The 18,235-nt window shown below is 33.7% G+C and overlaps 1 protein-coding gene across 3 annotated transcripts in view; it reads left to right on the top strand.

Annotated features, from left to right (window-relative positions):
* LOC108003540 (cilia- and flagella-associated protein 298) overlaps positions 1-18,235 on the top strand; it is an 87,431-nt gene that overhangs the window by 58,332 nt on the left and 10,864 nt on the right. The window contains exons 2-5 of one of the 3 annotated variants that reach the window (XM_017065832.3): positions 2,157-2,489; positions 9,814-10,101; positions 11,230-11,423; positions 14,216-14,535. The exons of the other annotated variants lie outside the window; for them this stretch is intronic. Of the exons in view, the coding sequence (XP_016921321.1) occupies positions 2,285-2,489; positions 9,814-10,101; positions 11,230-11,423; positions 14,216-14,535 (1,007 nt within the window). The 5' untranslated portion in view covers positions 2,157-2,284. The remainder of the gene's footprint in view (positions 1-2,156; positions 2,490-9,813; positions 10,102-11,229; positions 11,424-14,215; positions 14,536-18,235) is intronic. 3 annotated transcript variants of the gene reach the window in all.

The following is an 18,235-nucleotide window of genomic DNA, read 5'->3' as shown; positions in this document are numbered from 1 at the left end:
AACGACGTGTTTGGTAGATTCTCTCGAGAGATTTGTTAAAAGGAGTTTGCGCGACGCAGGGCGTTTATCGAAGGATTTTAAGGACAGGCTACGCCCGTGGAGATTCCCGAGTCGTTTCGATAAGTGTTTTGTCATTTTGAGAAACACTGTCCACGTTTTGTCATTCACGGAACGCTCGCCTCTTCTATGTGGAAAAATCATCGAGGAAAGTTTATTGGATTCACCAGTGGAAACTTATAAAAGTGTAAATCGTGACATTTTCTTTCTTCCTCTTGACTCGATTTCTGTCGATTGATTCGATTTCCGTCGAGTATATCGAGTTCTTTTCTTTTTTTATTGAGCTGTTTGGAAAATTTAAAGAAGTAACTTTAATAGAGTGGTTTGCGATTGTGGTACAAATGATGTCAGGAAGATATTATGACTCGAAATAAAATGAATATAGGATATATAATTTTTTCGTATGAGGAAAAATTGTTTTGAATAAATAGCTAATTTTTTATACGAATGAATCAATAACTGATTACTCTATCTACGTGAAAATAAAGTAAAGAATGTAGAATAAAATTGTATCATGTTAAATCCTTGCTTTCGAAAAATATAAATTAAACATATAAAGTCAAGAATAATTTGCTTAAATTTTATTAGAATAACCTTCTTCAAGTAGTTTATAATTTCATACGTTATATTAATTTCACTTGTATTTGAAAATTCTTTAAACAATTATTTTTGTCTTTCGTCTTATTTCGAACCATAGAATCTTCCTGATCTCATTTATAACCATAAATTACGAACTATCTCTATTTTTATAGAATTTTGCTATTTATTTTGCAGGATGAAATAATTTGAAATAATTTTTGTATGTTTCGAAGCGTTGATCGTCTTTTTATAAAATTTTAATTGGATTTCTATTCGTTTGTAGGATCAAAATCTCGTTTGTGACAATAATACTTTAATAAATCTCTTTTCCTCGATTGAATTTTTTTATTTATCACACAGCAATCCGTATGCTTTAACGCGTTGCAGAAAACTAAAAAGAGTTCATAGAACGTTCGATTACAGAGAAAATTTTTTTATCTTGTCATATAGCTTGGCCGAGTTGAAATCCATTCCGTTGAAAGAGTTCTCTTGGAACTCGTTTGAACTTTGTCGGGCCGAATCAAACTTCCCCGAAAAAGCAACGTCTCGATAGATGGAACACCAGTAAAAGTTTCCAGCACAACGAGATCCAAATAGAATTAATCCACGGACTCTATTATGGAGGACGTGAATGGAAAGCTCGCGTATCGCGTCGTTGGTTCATTGTTATGGTAATTTCTTACGGCTAATACTATGAAATTGGCACGTGCCTTTTGGATAAATGGAGGATTGGAGTCGCGAATGATAATTCGAGAATAACGGAGGCTTCCCATCATTTGCAAGATAATAAGATTACCGAGCTATTCCAAATTTCTTTCTAAATTTATTTGATTAAAATTTAAGAACATTGCAACAGATTTGTTTATTCATTATCTTATATTCTTATATTCTTTTCTTGTTTTCTTTGACATTTATCGAAACAATAATATTTTGCTTATAGAAATATTCGAGCAGAGTAGATCTTGAAAACGTAATCGATATCGCATAGCTTCCGGGAAGATTTATTTATTGAATCCCAGTATAGAAAGCTCCGTTTCAAACTGTACCGGGATCGAAATATAGGAATCACTTGTACAAAGTGAAAAGTCACGGTAGGAATTACTTTCGGATTTTTATTGTGCCTCGATAAATCTTGCTTGGAAACAAGAAAGAAAGAATTCGGTTCGCTATACATTCTTTTTTCTAAGATTTTACGAAATCAGTCAAGAATTTATCTTGACAAAAAGTTCAAGGACCATCTTGACTTCGATCAATTAACGTCTAACAACAAAGTGACGGTATTATCTCAAGGATAATCTTTCTATCCACTCCCTTTGTTTCAAAACTTTCTTCAAAACTCTGCCCTAGAAGATAAAAGCACTCGAGGTGTGATCAAATATTCAATCGATCGAAACTAAATCTATTGGAAACCGGTCGAAATCCAAGCGGTGGCGGACAGAGAAAGCTCGATCACTTGAAACGCGATACAAAGTGGTAGAAAGGGGTGGTGGGGGTGTGTGAAACACGAGACGAATTCGCAGATCGTTTCGCCTCATCGACGTCCAACGTGACGACGGTCAGCGAGCACGCCGAGGACGACGACGACGACGAAGACGACGACGTCAACTAGGTGCATCCCTGAAACGAGCACTGCCGTTTGTTCTCCGAGATGGCGGAGGAAAAGGAGAAGCAGACGTTCCTGCAGAAGCTGCTGTTCTACACGACCGCGTTCTTCATCCTCCTCAGCACCTTCAGCCTCTTTGCCTTCCTCTTCTTGGTCCCCTTCGTCATCGACCCCGCCTTCACCACCATCTTCATGCAGTTCGACACTCGGCCAGCCGAGTGTATCACTACCTACGTTGAGTCAAGGAGAGGTGAACAATCGTCGCATCTCAAACATCGTCAAACCTCTTTCGTCCGATCGGTGTTTTGCTTTCGTTGTGTCGCTGCATGAGAACCCAATCTTCTCCCCTCATCCCTATTTTTTCTTTCTCGGTTAGAGGACTACTTTTTACTTATCTTAGAGGCCAGACTCTTTCTCCCTCCCACCTTTCGTGATTACGAAGTTTGAATCGATCGAGTCTTGGAAAGGTGCGAGTCTTTGAAAGTTGTTTCGTTTTGTTTGGATTCTATACGTGAATTATTCGATATATATTTAAATATAATGATGTGGTTGGATTTAATATGTTTTGTTCCTTTTGGATGTAGTTGAGATGAAACGAAGATGGAAGTTTATTGTCTTGTTAGTTTTGTTGAGAATAGTTTGGATATGATAGATTTTAAGAGATTATTTCAGGCTTTTGTTGTCCTGTTAATTCTTTTATGAATTTCTTTATTTCGTATCAGTTATTATAATGGATATGTATTATTTAATTTCATATATTTTCTGGAATTTCTTTTAATAACATATAATTTTTCCCATTTCAACACATTTCGTTACATTAATTGTAGATTCTTTCAAAGCCATGCTCTGATGACTGAATACATTTTTCTCTTATACTCGTTATTTTTCTACTCTCTCGTACTTTCTCGATAATTCCTTATATTATATGTGTTCGATGGTGTGAGATTAAGTATCATGTAGCTGTATGTGTACTGATTGTATGTTTCATGTGCATTAAGCAATGTAAAAGAGTATTAGGAATAATACTGTACTTGCTTTAACAAATATGCACGATATTATTTGATATCAAACATCAGAAATATTTCTCTTTTATGCAATTTTATTATATTTCACATTTCGCATATCAAAATATTTATAATTCGCAAAATAAATATTATAATAATGGTTAAAATGCTTTATATAAAACAATTTATTTAAAAGATAATTAATTATTTACTCTTTATATATTATTCAATGATATATTCGAAGGAAATATTTCTATTTCTTAATGTCAAACCATAATTTCGTTTATCCTTTATGAAACGATCAATCAATGAATGATAACTAATCTGACCAATTAGAAGTAAAATCGATCTATGAATTAATTAAGTGAACACGATAGAAAGCTTTCGATGAAATTGTCTCCAATTAAAGCTTTCTACCACAGTTTTACAAGACTGCAAAATTCGCAATTAATTTCCATTTCCATCCAACATGGAATGTCATAAATAGAAAGAAATTGAATATCCCTTTATACATATACATATGTATACATCTTTTAACTCGTTAAGAAAATCAGGAAAATAATATACGAATTTTTCTTCATCTTCTCAAAAGTTCAAAAAATCTATCGAATTTACATTTTTTTTTTTTTATTTATCCAGAAGCCAGAAACACGACAGAATTGTGAGATAGAATTGAAAATATGTGTTTCGTTTTAATCCCAGTAAAGGCGGGATATGCGTAGAAGGAGTGTATAAATCGATTCGTTCCAATTCACGAAATAGGGTCACCCTCGGAATATACGATTTGCATGAATGATTGAGAAAACTATTTCGAGCGGAGTCGTATAACGAGGGCTGTTTTGATAGACAGACGGTCCTCGCACGACGAATTTAATATCCCGTGTCGAAGGCAATGACATTTAATTTAATATTCAAATTGTACGATTCCGGATTCACAGTGGAGAGAGATTTTTTTTTTATTCCTTGATTATTCAAAGAAAGAGATAGAAATGTATCCACGAAGGGGACGTGACGTTTTATGAAAAGGCGGCGTTGAAGTTATTTTTGTCTCATTTCGGAACGATAGATCTCATATTCGTTGAAAAAATAATTATCGATATTTACGAACAAAATTAATACTTTGATTCGTTCAACGAGAATGGAAGAAATCGAAAGCAGAAATATTATATCTCTTCAAGACAAATGGTTATCGTAACGCTGTTTATGCAAATCGGTCTGTGGGTGTTCCCACCGATGATTATTCATTTCAACAAGCGTTTGATATCTCGAATAGGCAAATATTATTCCCCATAACCGTTAACGACGGCGTGTCATTTTTATACGCTTTTATAACTGTTGCCGTGTTGCCTTATTGATTTACATCGTTACAACGCCCACTTGATTTTAAAAAAAGAGCGAGGAAGAACAAATAGTATGGCAAAAAAAAAGTAAACGATCCTTTTTCATTTTAAAATAAGAAAAAATAAAGTTACTTTATCCACTCTGTATATCTCTTTATTTCTAAAATAGAAATAAATTTCTAAAAATAGAAATAATATAGAACATCGATCATATCGAATTAATTAAGGGAAAAATAAGCAAATAATCGGCCAAGAAAGACCAAATTTAACACGGAACATGAAACAAATAAAAATTAACTAAAAATAACATTAAAATATTATAAACAAATAAATTCAAATCAAAACGAAACTTTTTAACTGAACGGTTCTTTAATTATCTTAATTAATCTTAATTTTTTTCAAATTGTTCTCGCATGAAATGTACAAAAATATTTTAATCGAGATAAGAAGAACAAGATATCGATGTCCCCATTTAAATTCGACCACTTCGGGATTTCCGTCTGTATTTTCAACAGATACACCGGTGTTGATTTTCATGGAAACAAGATTTAAATAGAAGGGTTAAAACGAGAGGGAAAAGTGGTCGATAGGTCGGGAGAGCTTTCTGGGTTGTTGAAACGTTGAAACTTCGTGTGACGGAGCAGCCAACGTTCAATGCCGTCAATCAAATTTTTCGAGTACGTTGAAAAACCACGCGACAGTCATAATTCTCTCTAACAATGTTTCGATAACCGTACGAATCCTTTTTTTGCCTCTTTTATCCAGAAAATCTTGTTTTCGAGTCGTGATAAGCGAATCATCGTTGATCTTTCTTTTTTTTTTTTTTTTTTTATAAATAATTCAATGCTTGAATGATATGAAAATTATTTTGACGTTTGTGTAAATAATTCGTTTGGATATTTACGGATGACGATATCGATTGCCATTGAAAACGCATCATTTTGCTGACCTCTTTGAATATTTAATGGTTATAAAACATTCGATCAATCTTTGCTAAATTATAAATACAAGGTTATTTATAAATTTTAATAAAGAAGAATCGTAACCAATAATAACAATAATTAAAATTATTGTACATAAATTAAAATTATTATAATTAAAATACCTTTATAAATACTGTTTTATTATCGGTGGTAATATTTATAAACTTCAACCAAATTTCTAAAAATATTCATAATAGCATATTAATATAAGTTATACAGAGAATAAATTGCGCATTAAAAGTCTAATGAATAGAGGATTAAATTTTATCAAAGTTAAATAAAGTTCAACAAACCATCTTTCTTCTATATAAAATACAAAATTCCAATTATAATCTCAATAATTCCCCAAACCTCCAAAATTTTGATATCATTGAAAACTTAAAAAATATATTTTATAAATTTATATGTACATTTTTATGTACATCATTTTATGTACAATTGTGTCATTGTACTAAAAATTTCATTGAAATTTGGTTACTATGAGCTACAAATATGATAGATATTGAAGATGTTGAAATAAAAATTGTTAGGATTATTCCATTCTTCCCTCTTGACCAAACATCATTCTTAAGAAAACAAAATTCCAATACAACAATTCTCCAAACCTTCGAAATCCTTAACTGCATTGAAAACGAATATTAAAGATTAATATTCTTGACCAAACACGAAAATTCCAATTGTACAGACTACAATAATTCTTCAAGTTATTCTCAATCTCATTAATAACTTAGAAATTGATATTCCATCTTTCTTTCATCAAACATCGTTCTTTGCCATAAGAAAAAAAAAACAAAATTCCAATTCTACAGTCTTTCAATTATTCCATATTAAACCTTCGAATCATCACCCGCATTGCATTGGAAACGATCGTTAAGGGTTGATATATCGTTCCTTCGTCTCGACCAAACAGAGGCCGTTCCGGTAACCCTCTAATTAATGTCTAGACACGTCGGCGGAAAATTATGCGTGTCTCGAATCCGTACACGTATCGATGCGAACGATCGCGACAAGAAACGGGTCTGCAAATTGTGCTCGTCCCCCGGAAACTTCGGTAAACGACGACGTTATCGATATATCGACGTAATAGCTCCGTTAAAGAGGCACTAGACGGAGACTGAGGGCTAAGATCGACGCAACTGGTGTCTTTGTATTCACAGTCGGTATTCGAGCCGGTCTCGAGCAATCTGAACGTGTGCCACCCCTGTGCCTACACTCTCTGTGTTCCCTCTTTCGTCACCCTCGTGCTTACACTTCAGGTCCTCTGTCGAATGCCAGCGGCCGTATACGCTGCAGGTATTCTCTTACGATCGAGTGTTCCGACGTCTGCTTCGAGATGCACATGCAGTGCGGGGTTATGTACAGTGGCTCTCAAAAGTATTGACACGTCTTTTAAAATTTTTTTTTTTTTTCTTTTTTTTCTTTTCTTTTTTTATTGAATGTAACAACTCGAATTGTTTCAGAAGTTGGGAGGATTAGTTTTATTAGACGTATGAAAAAAATTTTGGAAAAAGTTGGAATTGATTGGAATAATCGAAGAAAATAGGCGAAGGTTGTTTTTCCTTTACAACTTTGTCATATATATGAATATACACAGTCAATCAGACAATTTTTCATATGCATAGTTTTAAGAAAAAATTCATTGGTGAAAATTTATGTATGTATAAAGTATAATGAATTATATTGTATGATGTATTCATTTTTTGACAGAAAATCTCATAAAAGATCGGCCAAAATCAAGTCCTAAAGTTTTTATACTGTTTTTTTATCCTTCAAATACAATTTTGCTCTACTTTCTTTACAATAAAGATAGATTTAATACTTTAAAACCTGATCGTTTTAAAATTTTTCCTCTATCATGCGTCGTTACAAAGTTGTATTTAAAAATACTGAAACTTTTTAAGGTTGATTTCAATCCTTCAGAGTAATATTTCGCTAAAAAAATTGCTCTATGTTATTAAGAGGTTTTACTAATAATGAAATAACAATTCTCTTAATTATTAAAAAATGTTAATTCATTCTGAATTAATTAGTTAATTTAATATAATTGCGAAATGTGAAATATGAATTAAAAAATTGAAATCACAAATTTGTATTAATAACTATTTTAACAAATATTTTTAAAATTTTCTTAATACTTTTGAATTCATAAAAATTTACAAAATTAAATTATTTAAAATATATCGTCCCATTTTTTAAAATATATAATGAAATGATTTCGCAATGAGTACACGTACATTAAATTGCAATTCCCAACTCTCCCAACATTGTTACATATATGTATATATGTGTATGAATGAGTTTCGTTTCTCTGAACACTATATATATCATCATATTGATCTCCGTTAGTATTTCATATTCTATTAACTGTTATGGTTTCCTATTCTCTCACTCTATACTGCACTTTTGATCTTCTCTATTATTCATGCTCGTTCAAATGATTAAATTGCAACTTTTTTTCGTTAAATCTGATATAAATTTTTCGTATCTTTAAACGTGTCTGTGCATATACATTCGAGTCCTCGAATGCGTATTTATTTCGTTCGTTAATGCATAATAAAAAAATTATTGAAACGAGTTCCATAAAAAATTTAACAATTGTACGAAAGATGATTAAAAATTTAAGTTATTGAAACATTGTGTAACGTCTTATAACATTTTCGTAATATATTCCACAGTTTTCGTTATTTCACTATCTCGTTAATTGAAGATTCAAAACGTTTGTCATTCATGATGATAATGTTGTTCGGCACCTCAACTGCAATTGGACAAGTGATAACGATAATTACCAGCCAAGATTATTACACTTAGATATCTCGTAATAGGATTTTACCGAGAACACGAGGGCAAATTTGCTCAAGGAAGAAAATGCACGAAGTTAGATTACATTCATCCCCCAACACGAGAGCAGCCTTGCAATCATGGTTAGTTAACCATTCGGATTAACCATCAACATCAACATGAGTATAGTAATAATTAAGATTTCTACGAAAATAGACTCGCAATATTACAACGCACAATATTCAGAAACAAGTCGATCGTTCAATTTTTCCCAATTTAAAAATTCACTCGAAATCTCAACTACCATTCATCGTTCGGTAAAAATTTTTTCATTGAACAAATCTCGCTAAATTTATTAATTTAATTTAAAAATTTTCACACTGTTCCACGCACGTGACTCGAACCGTGACTGCCCATATAAACCATCAGTAACCAACGTGCATTTTAAAAAGTCGTATGAAACTTCGGAAATTGGACATTATCCAAAAGGTGTGACGACTACATCATTGCTAGAGTTTTCCTCCATGAAAGTTTCGAGGAGGAAGAGGAGGTCAGGGCAAGGATTTCGTAACTTGCTTCAGGGACCGTGTTAAAAACTTTTTGCTATAGTTTTCTTATTTTCAAGATTCTCGAAAAAGTCACCGTGCATTTTTCTCTTCCCTGGTCAACTTCACCTTCTCGTCTTCTGATCCTGTTTTTTCCAACGATTTATGCGCTTCGATTCTTTTAGGTCGTGACACTTACCCCATATGTGTCTCTCAACTTCCCCTATCTTCGTTTGTCTCTGATTGTCTCGTGTAACACGATGCACGTCGAAAAATTGTATCTTTTATCACATTTATATGTAGTTTGTAAACGTACTTCAATTTAATTTAAGTTTGCTGTCGTTTCAATTTATTTAATAAATTTACAATTTGAAATAATTAATAGTACTTTTTTATCTTAGAAATTCAAATCGTGTAATAAGTTTTATATTATATTATATATTAAGATTTTTAGCTTAGATCTAAACGTGTTCTAAATTTTTATTATAAGCTCAGATAAAAGAGTTTTTCTTGTTGTCTAGTAAATTAATTCTAACATCTAAAAAAAAAAATTCGATTTGGTCCGACATTAAAAAAATTATTAAATTCCGTTTTAAAAGATGTAATGCAAATACTTTTTATATCCCCGTTATAAATATCATTGCGTGGCAAGAAACAACAGCAAACTAGAAAAAAATTCAGCAAATATCCATTTTTCAATCTCTCTCACCTCAAAAGGAAATCACTTTCTTCGCAAATTTCGAGTTTAAACTCTTCTATTTACCCCCTTACCCCCTTACGGATGCATAATCATCATTTTTTTCGGCGTGCACCGATCTCTGTCGTGATGTAGTCTCTCTTCGTTGTCTGCTCCCCGTCAAATCCTCGTCATTGACGAGTGATCCCTCATCAACGTAAAGCCCATGAACGATCCGTTGAGTCCAGGTACGAGCAACTGCTCATGGACGTCCTGTAGAGAGGGTTGCACCAAGGAGCTGTACGATTGCACGCAAATACGCGTCAACTACAAGCTACCGACTAATACGTCCGAGGATAGCGATGGACAGGGTGAGGGAGGCGGAGCGGTAGGAGGTGTCGAGGATGACGAAGACAGCACGACGATGGGAAAACCGCGTTATGACCGCTCCCTAAGGGAGTACGATTACGTCGAGGACCTTGACGAGGATTTCGCCGAGGACGACGAAGCAGGACTGCCGAAACCCTTTCCTACAGGTATAGAACAACGTGCTCGGGTGTTACGTTTTCAATTATACGAGCCAGATTATCTTATAAAATTTGCTCGAGTCTTATTTGATCATTGTCAATGTAATTAATTATTGTAGAAGTATTTGTGAGACTATTAGTTCAGTATCTAGGTTGAATTTCATTGTTTTTCGAAGATAATAGGGCGATGTGTCGTTTGGTGGAAACGTGAGGCTGCGCTGAATGTTTAAGACAAGAATGACAAGAAGGTTTCTTAAGTTTCTATTGTCTCTATCCCTCTCTCTCTCTCTCTCTCTTTCTCTTTTTAATTGGATAAATATGAAGGGAAGTTTCTTTTTTGTTATTATTATTTTTTTTCTTATAGATAATCTTTTGCTGTTGATTGAGAAAATTTTTATGTCCATGACTCGATACAATATTCTGTTGAATAAGTCATGCGGGGTTATATGTAATTCATTTCGAAAAAATATTATTGTACTCAAGTGAATTAATTGAAAGTAACTTTGCAAGAGAAATGGCCATACACATGTATCTTGAAAAGAAACAATTTTATTTAAAATATTAATTCAGCCTTACATCATAATCATCACACATTTTTAATCCTATTTTCATTTTTAAATTGGACATACATTTCATTTATTCAAAAAATGGTAAAAAAATTATAAAATATTATATAACGTAAAGAAACATAAATGCAAACGAATTTATTGCATAACGAATCAAAGAAATAAAATATAGACACGTCTCCAAGAGATTAACGAGAGTTTCACTTCGACATAGTTTAATTATTCCATTCTAGCCAAATACTCGTGCTCCAAAAATGATGACAAATGCATTCGGAACGATGGCAATAAACCATCGACAACCCCGCACGACAGTTAAAATTTCAATTTCTAAATGCCAAAGAGCGTAGATCTCGAAACCGAAAGCGTTCCACTAACGAAACAGCAAAATTCGTTGTCGTTCGAACACTCGAATTAATCGAACACTCGAATTAATCGAACACTCGAATTAATCGAACATTGTCGCTCGATGAAGCAACACTAACAATGCCCACCATTTTCATTCCCTCTCCTCGATGGAAATGTTTGTCGACGAGACGGTGAGGACTGGATGATAACGAGGCGAAGTTCGCAGGGCTCATGGGCAACGACTCCGAGTGGTACTTCATCGGGGCCAAGCTGTTCCCCAACGTAAAAGGCTGTGGATACCCTCCAATGCTGAATTGCAGTATTTTCTACCGGCAGTACGCCATCATAGGGCAGAACTTTAGCTGTTACTACTCGAAAGTGGACCCCGGGATAGTCATCAGCGACCTCGACATGTGGCAGGTCTCTCTACAATTTTCTATCTTTTCTTTCTTACTTTTAAAAGTAAATATTTTTGAAAAGATACCACTCTTGATTTTCATTTTCTTTTTTTTTTGTGAAGATTTCGTTGTTTAAAATTAAAATATAAGAAAGTTGAATAAATTTTTGTCTGGCATCGATTAATTCCAATCAAAAATAAATAAAAACTCGATTTAATACTTTGGATTAAGTTTGGGCTAGTCTTTTTAATTGTCTGAAACAATAAGACTGATAAAATTAATCTAATTGTTTCGAAGAAAAGCTTTTGACAATCTATTAAAAAATCATCATGATCAGAGAGTGATATCTTTTTCTAAACAATTATCCTATTTTATACGTACACTTTGTAATAATTTCATATATGATTCAATTTTTGTTTCACGTTTGCATAAAAAATAATTCTTTCTTGTTTTCATCCTAAGTTCTTTGCTGTTTTTGAAAGTTTAATGGAATGGGATGAAAAAAGTTGAAAGTAGATTTCTATTCATGGTATTATATTCTATATGAAAAATGTAGATGATAACAATTTTTCCTGAATCTTGATCTTATGTGGAAATACAATTGAAAAGTAAGATACAGTATCGGGATCTGTATACCCAAAATGCAAATAGGAACAAATAACGAAAAAGCAAGTTAAAGTTCCAAGCTCTTTTCGGATTTGAGAGTCGCAAATCCCAGTATATTCTCTTTTTTTCCTCTTTGTTTCCATAAAAATTATCTACAATCACTCTGATACTAACAAAAAGTTTATCTAATTCTAACTCAACTTCTTCCCTTGAACCTCTTTTAAAAAATTGAACTTATTAAATCTTATTATAGAACAAAATCAAAGGCATAATGCTGAAGCAAATAGAAATCAAGTTTTCCATCTACGCAAATTAAAATCAATAAATTGTCAACTTTTTGTCGTACCATCACTTACGGAATGCAAAAACCTGGCACAAGAATCTTCGCAAATATCTTTCTACCTTCACGGTCAAAAAAACGCCAACTACTCGATCAAATTGGATGCATTTCTCAGATACGAAAGCATTTGGAAGCGGCATTGCCAGAAGTTGAAGCGAATAAATTTTGCCCGATAAATCCTCGGTTTCGCCAAAGTTTCGTTTTTATCATATTGATCTCTGATCTATGCACAGTAGAAGAAGATAATTCCATCCAATTGCCGTTATGGAAATCGAGAGGGGATCGAATCTTGGGTTGCGGTGACGTGTCTTTCGGTTCGAAGTGTAACCAGGTTACTGAATTTCAAACGCCGGTACTTGCACGTACAAGTCACGCGAAAGTGGTCTTTATACGTGTTGTGTGACTTTCGTACAAGTTTACCGTCTTTGTGAATCGATACTGCAGGTGCCTATTGAGGACATAGCACATTATGCAGGGGAACAACAACGTTCTCTCCCCCCCTCCCCCCTCTGTAAATGGGTATAAAGTACGTAACAGTGCTCATTATTAACCGAGATCGGTATCTGTTTTAATTGGGACACAAAGATCCTCAAAGTCGGTGTAATTGATTGCATCAGGGAGCGCGTTACAATAGGGAGAAAGAACGAAGAAAGAAGAAAGAGCCGCGACTGTTGTTATCGGGAAAGACGAAATTGAAAAGCAAAATCGGAAAAGAGGCAGCGCGGAGAATGTAATTGCATAATAATGGAATCGGCAATTTAATTCTTTTTGAAGCTGAAATCGGGGGAGCTGCTCTCAACATTTCGCGTGACGAAGCGAATTTTTCGGTTCGTGAACTGGACATCGAATAAGAAAAAAAAAAGAGAGAGAAATCAAAATAAAGGGCAATGAAAGAATTTTTAAAAAAATTAATCATTCGCGGTTCGACGAATAATCCTGAAGCGATTTTTAAAGAAGAAACAGGCGTTGGATCCATCGGTATCTCGGTGTGGAAAACGATTTTCCGCCGGCACTGCAATTCCGTTACGTTTACGGAAACATAGCCGCCTGCACAGCGAGCAACAATGCATTTCAAGTAGGCTGAATGCCCTATTCGACGACAAAGACGGGAACCGATGAAACTCGTGCCGCATGGCCAGCAAGAAAAGAAAATTTCTCACTCGCCAGCTCTTCAGCCGCGGTTCCAATTGAATCCATAGAAGGGTTGAAAGAGGAAAAAGAATGGAAGATTCTTATAAAGCGACGATAACATCGTCGATCCTGTTTGCTTGCCATTTTTCGCGCGGCTACATGCTTCAATTATTCGTAAATTAATGACCCTCGAGATACGATATTTGATTCCATCAAATTGTAAAGTTGAGGTGAAAACATGGCTCGAGAGAGAAATGAGATATATACATCGATGGAATAGATTTTTATTTTTCTCCTCCTTTTTAATTATACTTCTAGTGGAGACAAGATCGAGATTCTGGAAGAATTGTTATCTTTGTTATCCCTTTTATTCGCTATTAGTAATTGTTTAATAATTTTAGATTACTTTGTGAACGAATGTCGCTTAAATAAAATAAAATTAACGAGTTAACGTGATACAGCATGCTACTAATTTTTACGAAATATCTCAATAATCCTTCCAACTATTAATTTCCTTACTCTACATTGATACTTTCCAATCGAAAAATCGGCAAAAATCTAGTAAAACGGGAGGGGAAAATTTCCTGCCACGATTTAAAACATTGCGATAAATTTTTCGCGATCCTCTCCTCCATAAAATCTTGTCCACGCGCAATAATTCTCCTCAAAAAAGTAAGAGCAAAAATATTCGTTCAGGCAACGTGGTTCCATTCGTGACGTGATACGTCTACCCGCAGGTGTACATGAATCTGGTGTACGCGATGGCGATTCCGATACCGTCTTTCATAATCTCGGTGATATATCTCACCATCGCCTACTTCAAGATCTACAACGAAGACGAGGTGGTCCTCGTGGGCGGGGAGGAGGGCGAGGAGGGCGGGGAGGGCGAAGGGAGTAACGCGACACCCCTGCCACTGACGAGCGGCGCCCTTACGCCCGGCAGCGAGGCTTTCAGGGAAGACCTAGCGAGCTTTGGGCATCAGCTGAAGGTCGCCATGGCCGATGACATCAGCAGGGAAAGCCTGGATGGGATACCAAACTCGTACTCCATTCAGGGGTAAGCCTTAACCCGACAGATCTCAAACTTTTTCTTTTCTTTCTTTCTTTCTTTCTTCTTCCTTTCCTATGTGTTCTAATTATTTTAGTTGTGTTTCTCTCTCTTTTCTTAGCCTCGTTCTACTTGCAAAACTTTTCTTTTTCCATGGAGAAAAAAGCGTATGTTTCGAAGAGTATAAGAATTGTTCGAAGGAAATGTTTGGAAGTTTGATATTCGAATTAACTTCATTAAGCGTTGATTAGAAATTATATGTATAGTTCCCACGAAGAGAGTAATAATGATATATTTGTGAAAAATAGATATTCCATATCTTTTTCTCTATTTCTTATACAGATAGAATATTTTATAATCGAAATTGTAATTTATCGAAAAGGCGCGTTTCACATTGAATATCATTGTTCCCGCCGTTACGAGTAATAATGTTACTAGCCACAGCTAATGATCAGGGTTCAGTCAAATGAAAATAAACGTTGTTAACGGAACACTTGGATGGCTTTAGGCGATTCACCTTGGTATTCTGAATATCGCGTTATTTGGAATCGCCGGGGCTTCTGGTCAATCTAGCAGCAGAAAATAGGTGCTTTAAAAGAATCGTTAATTCTAAGCAGATAATCGTTTTAACAACGAGATTTCGAGATCATGCATGAGCAATTTTCCTGGCAATTTACTCCTCCTCTGTAAAAAAAAAAAAAAGAAAGAAATGTGTCAACACCAAGGTTTGTACACGTTATAATCGAATAAAACCTGCTACTTACGTGCCACACTCAGAATAGAATTATTCAAATTATGATTATGCAATAGTTAATTGCCTTTTCGCGTAAGGTTTGAAGAAATTCATAAGCTGATGTTCTTTAGAAGTTTTCGCCGTTCCATTTGACGGAAACTTCGAACCACTGACGCCAACTATATAATTCTCTCTATTCACCGAACGAAAATAGGAAACCTGGAAAATTATAATCCTGCAGAATGTTCGCAATTACGCCCATTGTTGCTTGCAACAACCTTCTATACGAGGACTTTAAAGTGGATTAGATGCTTTATAAAGATTGAATTCCTTGATGAATTTTATATTATCGTTTTGCCGCATCGATGAAATAAGTATGACAATATTATTTTTATTGACGCGTGTCACGAAAAATTGTATATCTTTTTATTTAGAAAAAAAATTCTTGCAACCGTTACATATATCGATATGCGATACAAGAAAATACTCCTTCCTTTACAAAAGGAACAAAATATTCATCATCATTGTATCCGCATCATCTATAAAGAAAATTTCTTTATCGAATTCCGATACAACCCTTCCGATGTAACCTTTAAAAAAATTACACCGCCAGCAAAATCCATCCAACACGTTTCCACCATCAATCAAGAAATCTGCAAAAACGTTATCCTCGTTTTTTATCCTCCCCTCCTCGAAACTTCACGTTCCTCGCATTTAACTCGCACGCTTTCCGATTCGATCACCGTGAAACCATCATCCGAGATTCCTCGGCTGGTGATCAAAAAACCGGATGCGGAGAGCGTCGAATGGGAAGGAATCCTCGTGGTGGAAAACAGCTATCGAGCGGCCTTTGTGCCCGAGAACAGGCATAAAACACGGTATCGTGTATAAATATCACAGTGCACGGTCACCGAGCTCGATAAAGCGTCGATATCGGATGATTACGCGGTCAATTTCACCGTTGGACCGCGACAAACCGAAGATATCCTATCACCAGGATAACGTGAACGCTGCAGCATCGAATTCGATTAGCCTTCTACCGAATCGGATCTATATAGCTTCGAAATTTCACGACCGATCCTTATTTCCTGTACACGATTTAATTCTTTCTCTTTACTCCAGTCTGTAAATTCTATCGCGAATATGTCTCTCGAGTTTCATACGGTTCGAGTTTGATTTGACGTCTGACGGTTTACATTTAAGATAGTTGCACGTTTGATCATCGTGATTTGTAACGAGAGAAATATTGAGGGGATATTTTGAATGGAGATAATTTTTGATAGATTGATGGAGTAATAGAGAAATTGCAATAGAGTAACAATGTTGGAAAGACTTGGTATAAATTGGAAGAATTCCGTTTCTGAAGAAATTTTATTTCCTTTTATTTTTAATTTTAGAAAAACTTAAAGAAAGATGTAAGAATATATTGATAGAATGATAGATTGATAGAATGAAATTATAGTAAAATTATATATTGGAAAGTTTTTAGATTTAACGTAAATTGAGAGTTTTATTTCTGAAAAATTATACGTAAGTTTTATAGTATTATTTATAAAATAGTTATTCTCTATAATTTTTATATCTTTTCTGAAAAAAATGTCAAAATTTTTTTGCATAAACTTCTAGCTTCATTTTGTTAGTAAATTACGCTGTATTGTTCCTTCTATTTGCAAAATACTATATCAGGAATAAAATTATCATTGATAAAGTGTATTATGTTAAATAAACAATTTAAGATAATTGCAATAATTTATTAAATAAAAGCTAAATAGTTATAATAAAACAAAAGAAATACGAATACGATTATCTTTGTTAAGGGAAAAGACGATGAAATGCAGACAATGAGAATTTGATCCAATTTTGTTATGTGAAACGAGTATTCAAATGCTTTTGAAATACGAAAATATGGTTAACGATGTTAACCAGAAAATTTGCAACGTTTCAACCTAAATGTTTGAACTCGCTTATTATTTACCGTGTCCCTGCAAAATTAATCTGTAAAGTTAATTGGAAAACTTAACGAGCGATTGCAATACTAATATCTCCAGTAAACTAAAATTCATAATTTAATATATAGAAAATAAATTAATTATTTTTTATCTATATATAACTTTTTTGTCGCCTTTACAAAAGAATATTATTTTATACAAAATAAATATTGATACACATTTTAATTTCTATCACAAATGATGCTAATTAAAAGTTACGTACAAATCGTACACTTTATAAGTACATTTCTAAAATTTCATTGAACGTTTGCAAAAGGTAATTCTGCTCTTTTATAATCAGCATAAAATAAATATTTTGTTTCTATAATTTATTCGTAGACGTAGTTATCATCGAGAGACAGTAGTTATTATCGTATGTGAACAATGGATTGTTATAGCTTCGATAATCGAATGATATATGAATTTTTTTCTATGTATAATGTTTATAACGAATTGAAACAGAATTTTGTGCAATAAGATCGTGCGAAAACGCAGTTAAATAATTATTTTTCTTTTTGGATGTTTATCCCAATTAATTCATTCTCTTATGAATATTTCTTCTAAGTATTTTTGATGTTATAAATGTATTGAATTTTATTTATTAATTCGATGTAAAAAAAAAATTTAAATAATTTTTATTTACTTTCCATTATATTTAATTTAAACAAAATTAATTACAGAAAAATTTATTCCATTAAAATAATAAAATACTTATTTATGAATTCAATACTTACTTTGCATTCAAAAAGAATCGAAAAGATTACTTTCAACGATCTTGAATTGTTCTTTCTTTGATTTTTTAAATCTCAAAAACATACACTCCATAAATTTGCAAAGTCTTCTGTATAATAGATGGTCATGATAATTTCCTCTTAAAAAACGTTAATGTTCATCGATTTTCTTCCTCGTCGATTATAACTCACTAACTGAGATGAGAAAACTGGACGATTCTTTGCTCGATCTTCGTGGTGAAATTACGAGAGTATAA

The sequence above is a fragment of the Apis cerana genome, linkage group LG1 (assembly GCF_029169275.1).
Source record: "Apis cerana isolate GH-2021 linkage group LG1, AcerK_1.0, whole genome shotgun sequence".
NCBI classification, from domain to species: Eukaryota; Metazoa; Arthropoda; class Insecta; order Hymenoptera; family Apidae; genus Apis; species Apis cerana.
The sequence above is the reverse complement of the archived record's forward strand: the minus strand, read 5'-3'. Positions and strand labels throughout refer to the sequence as shown.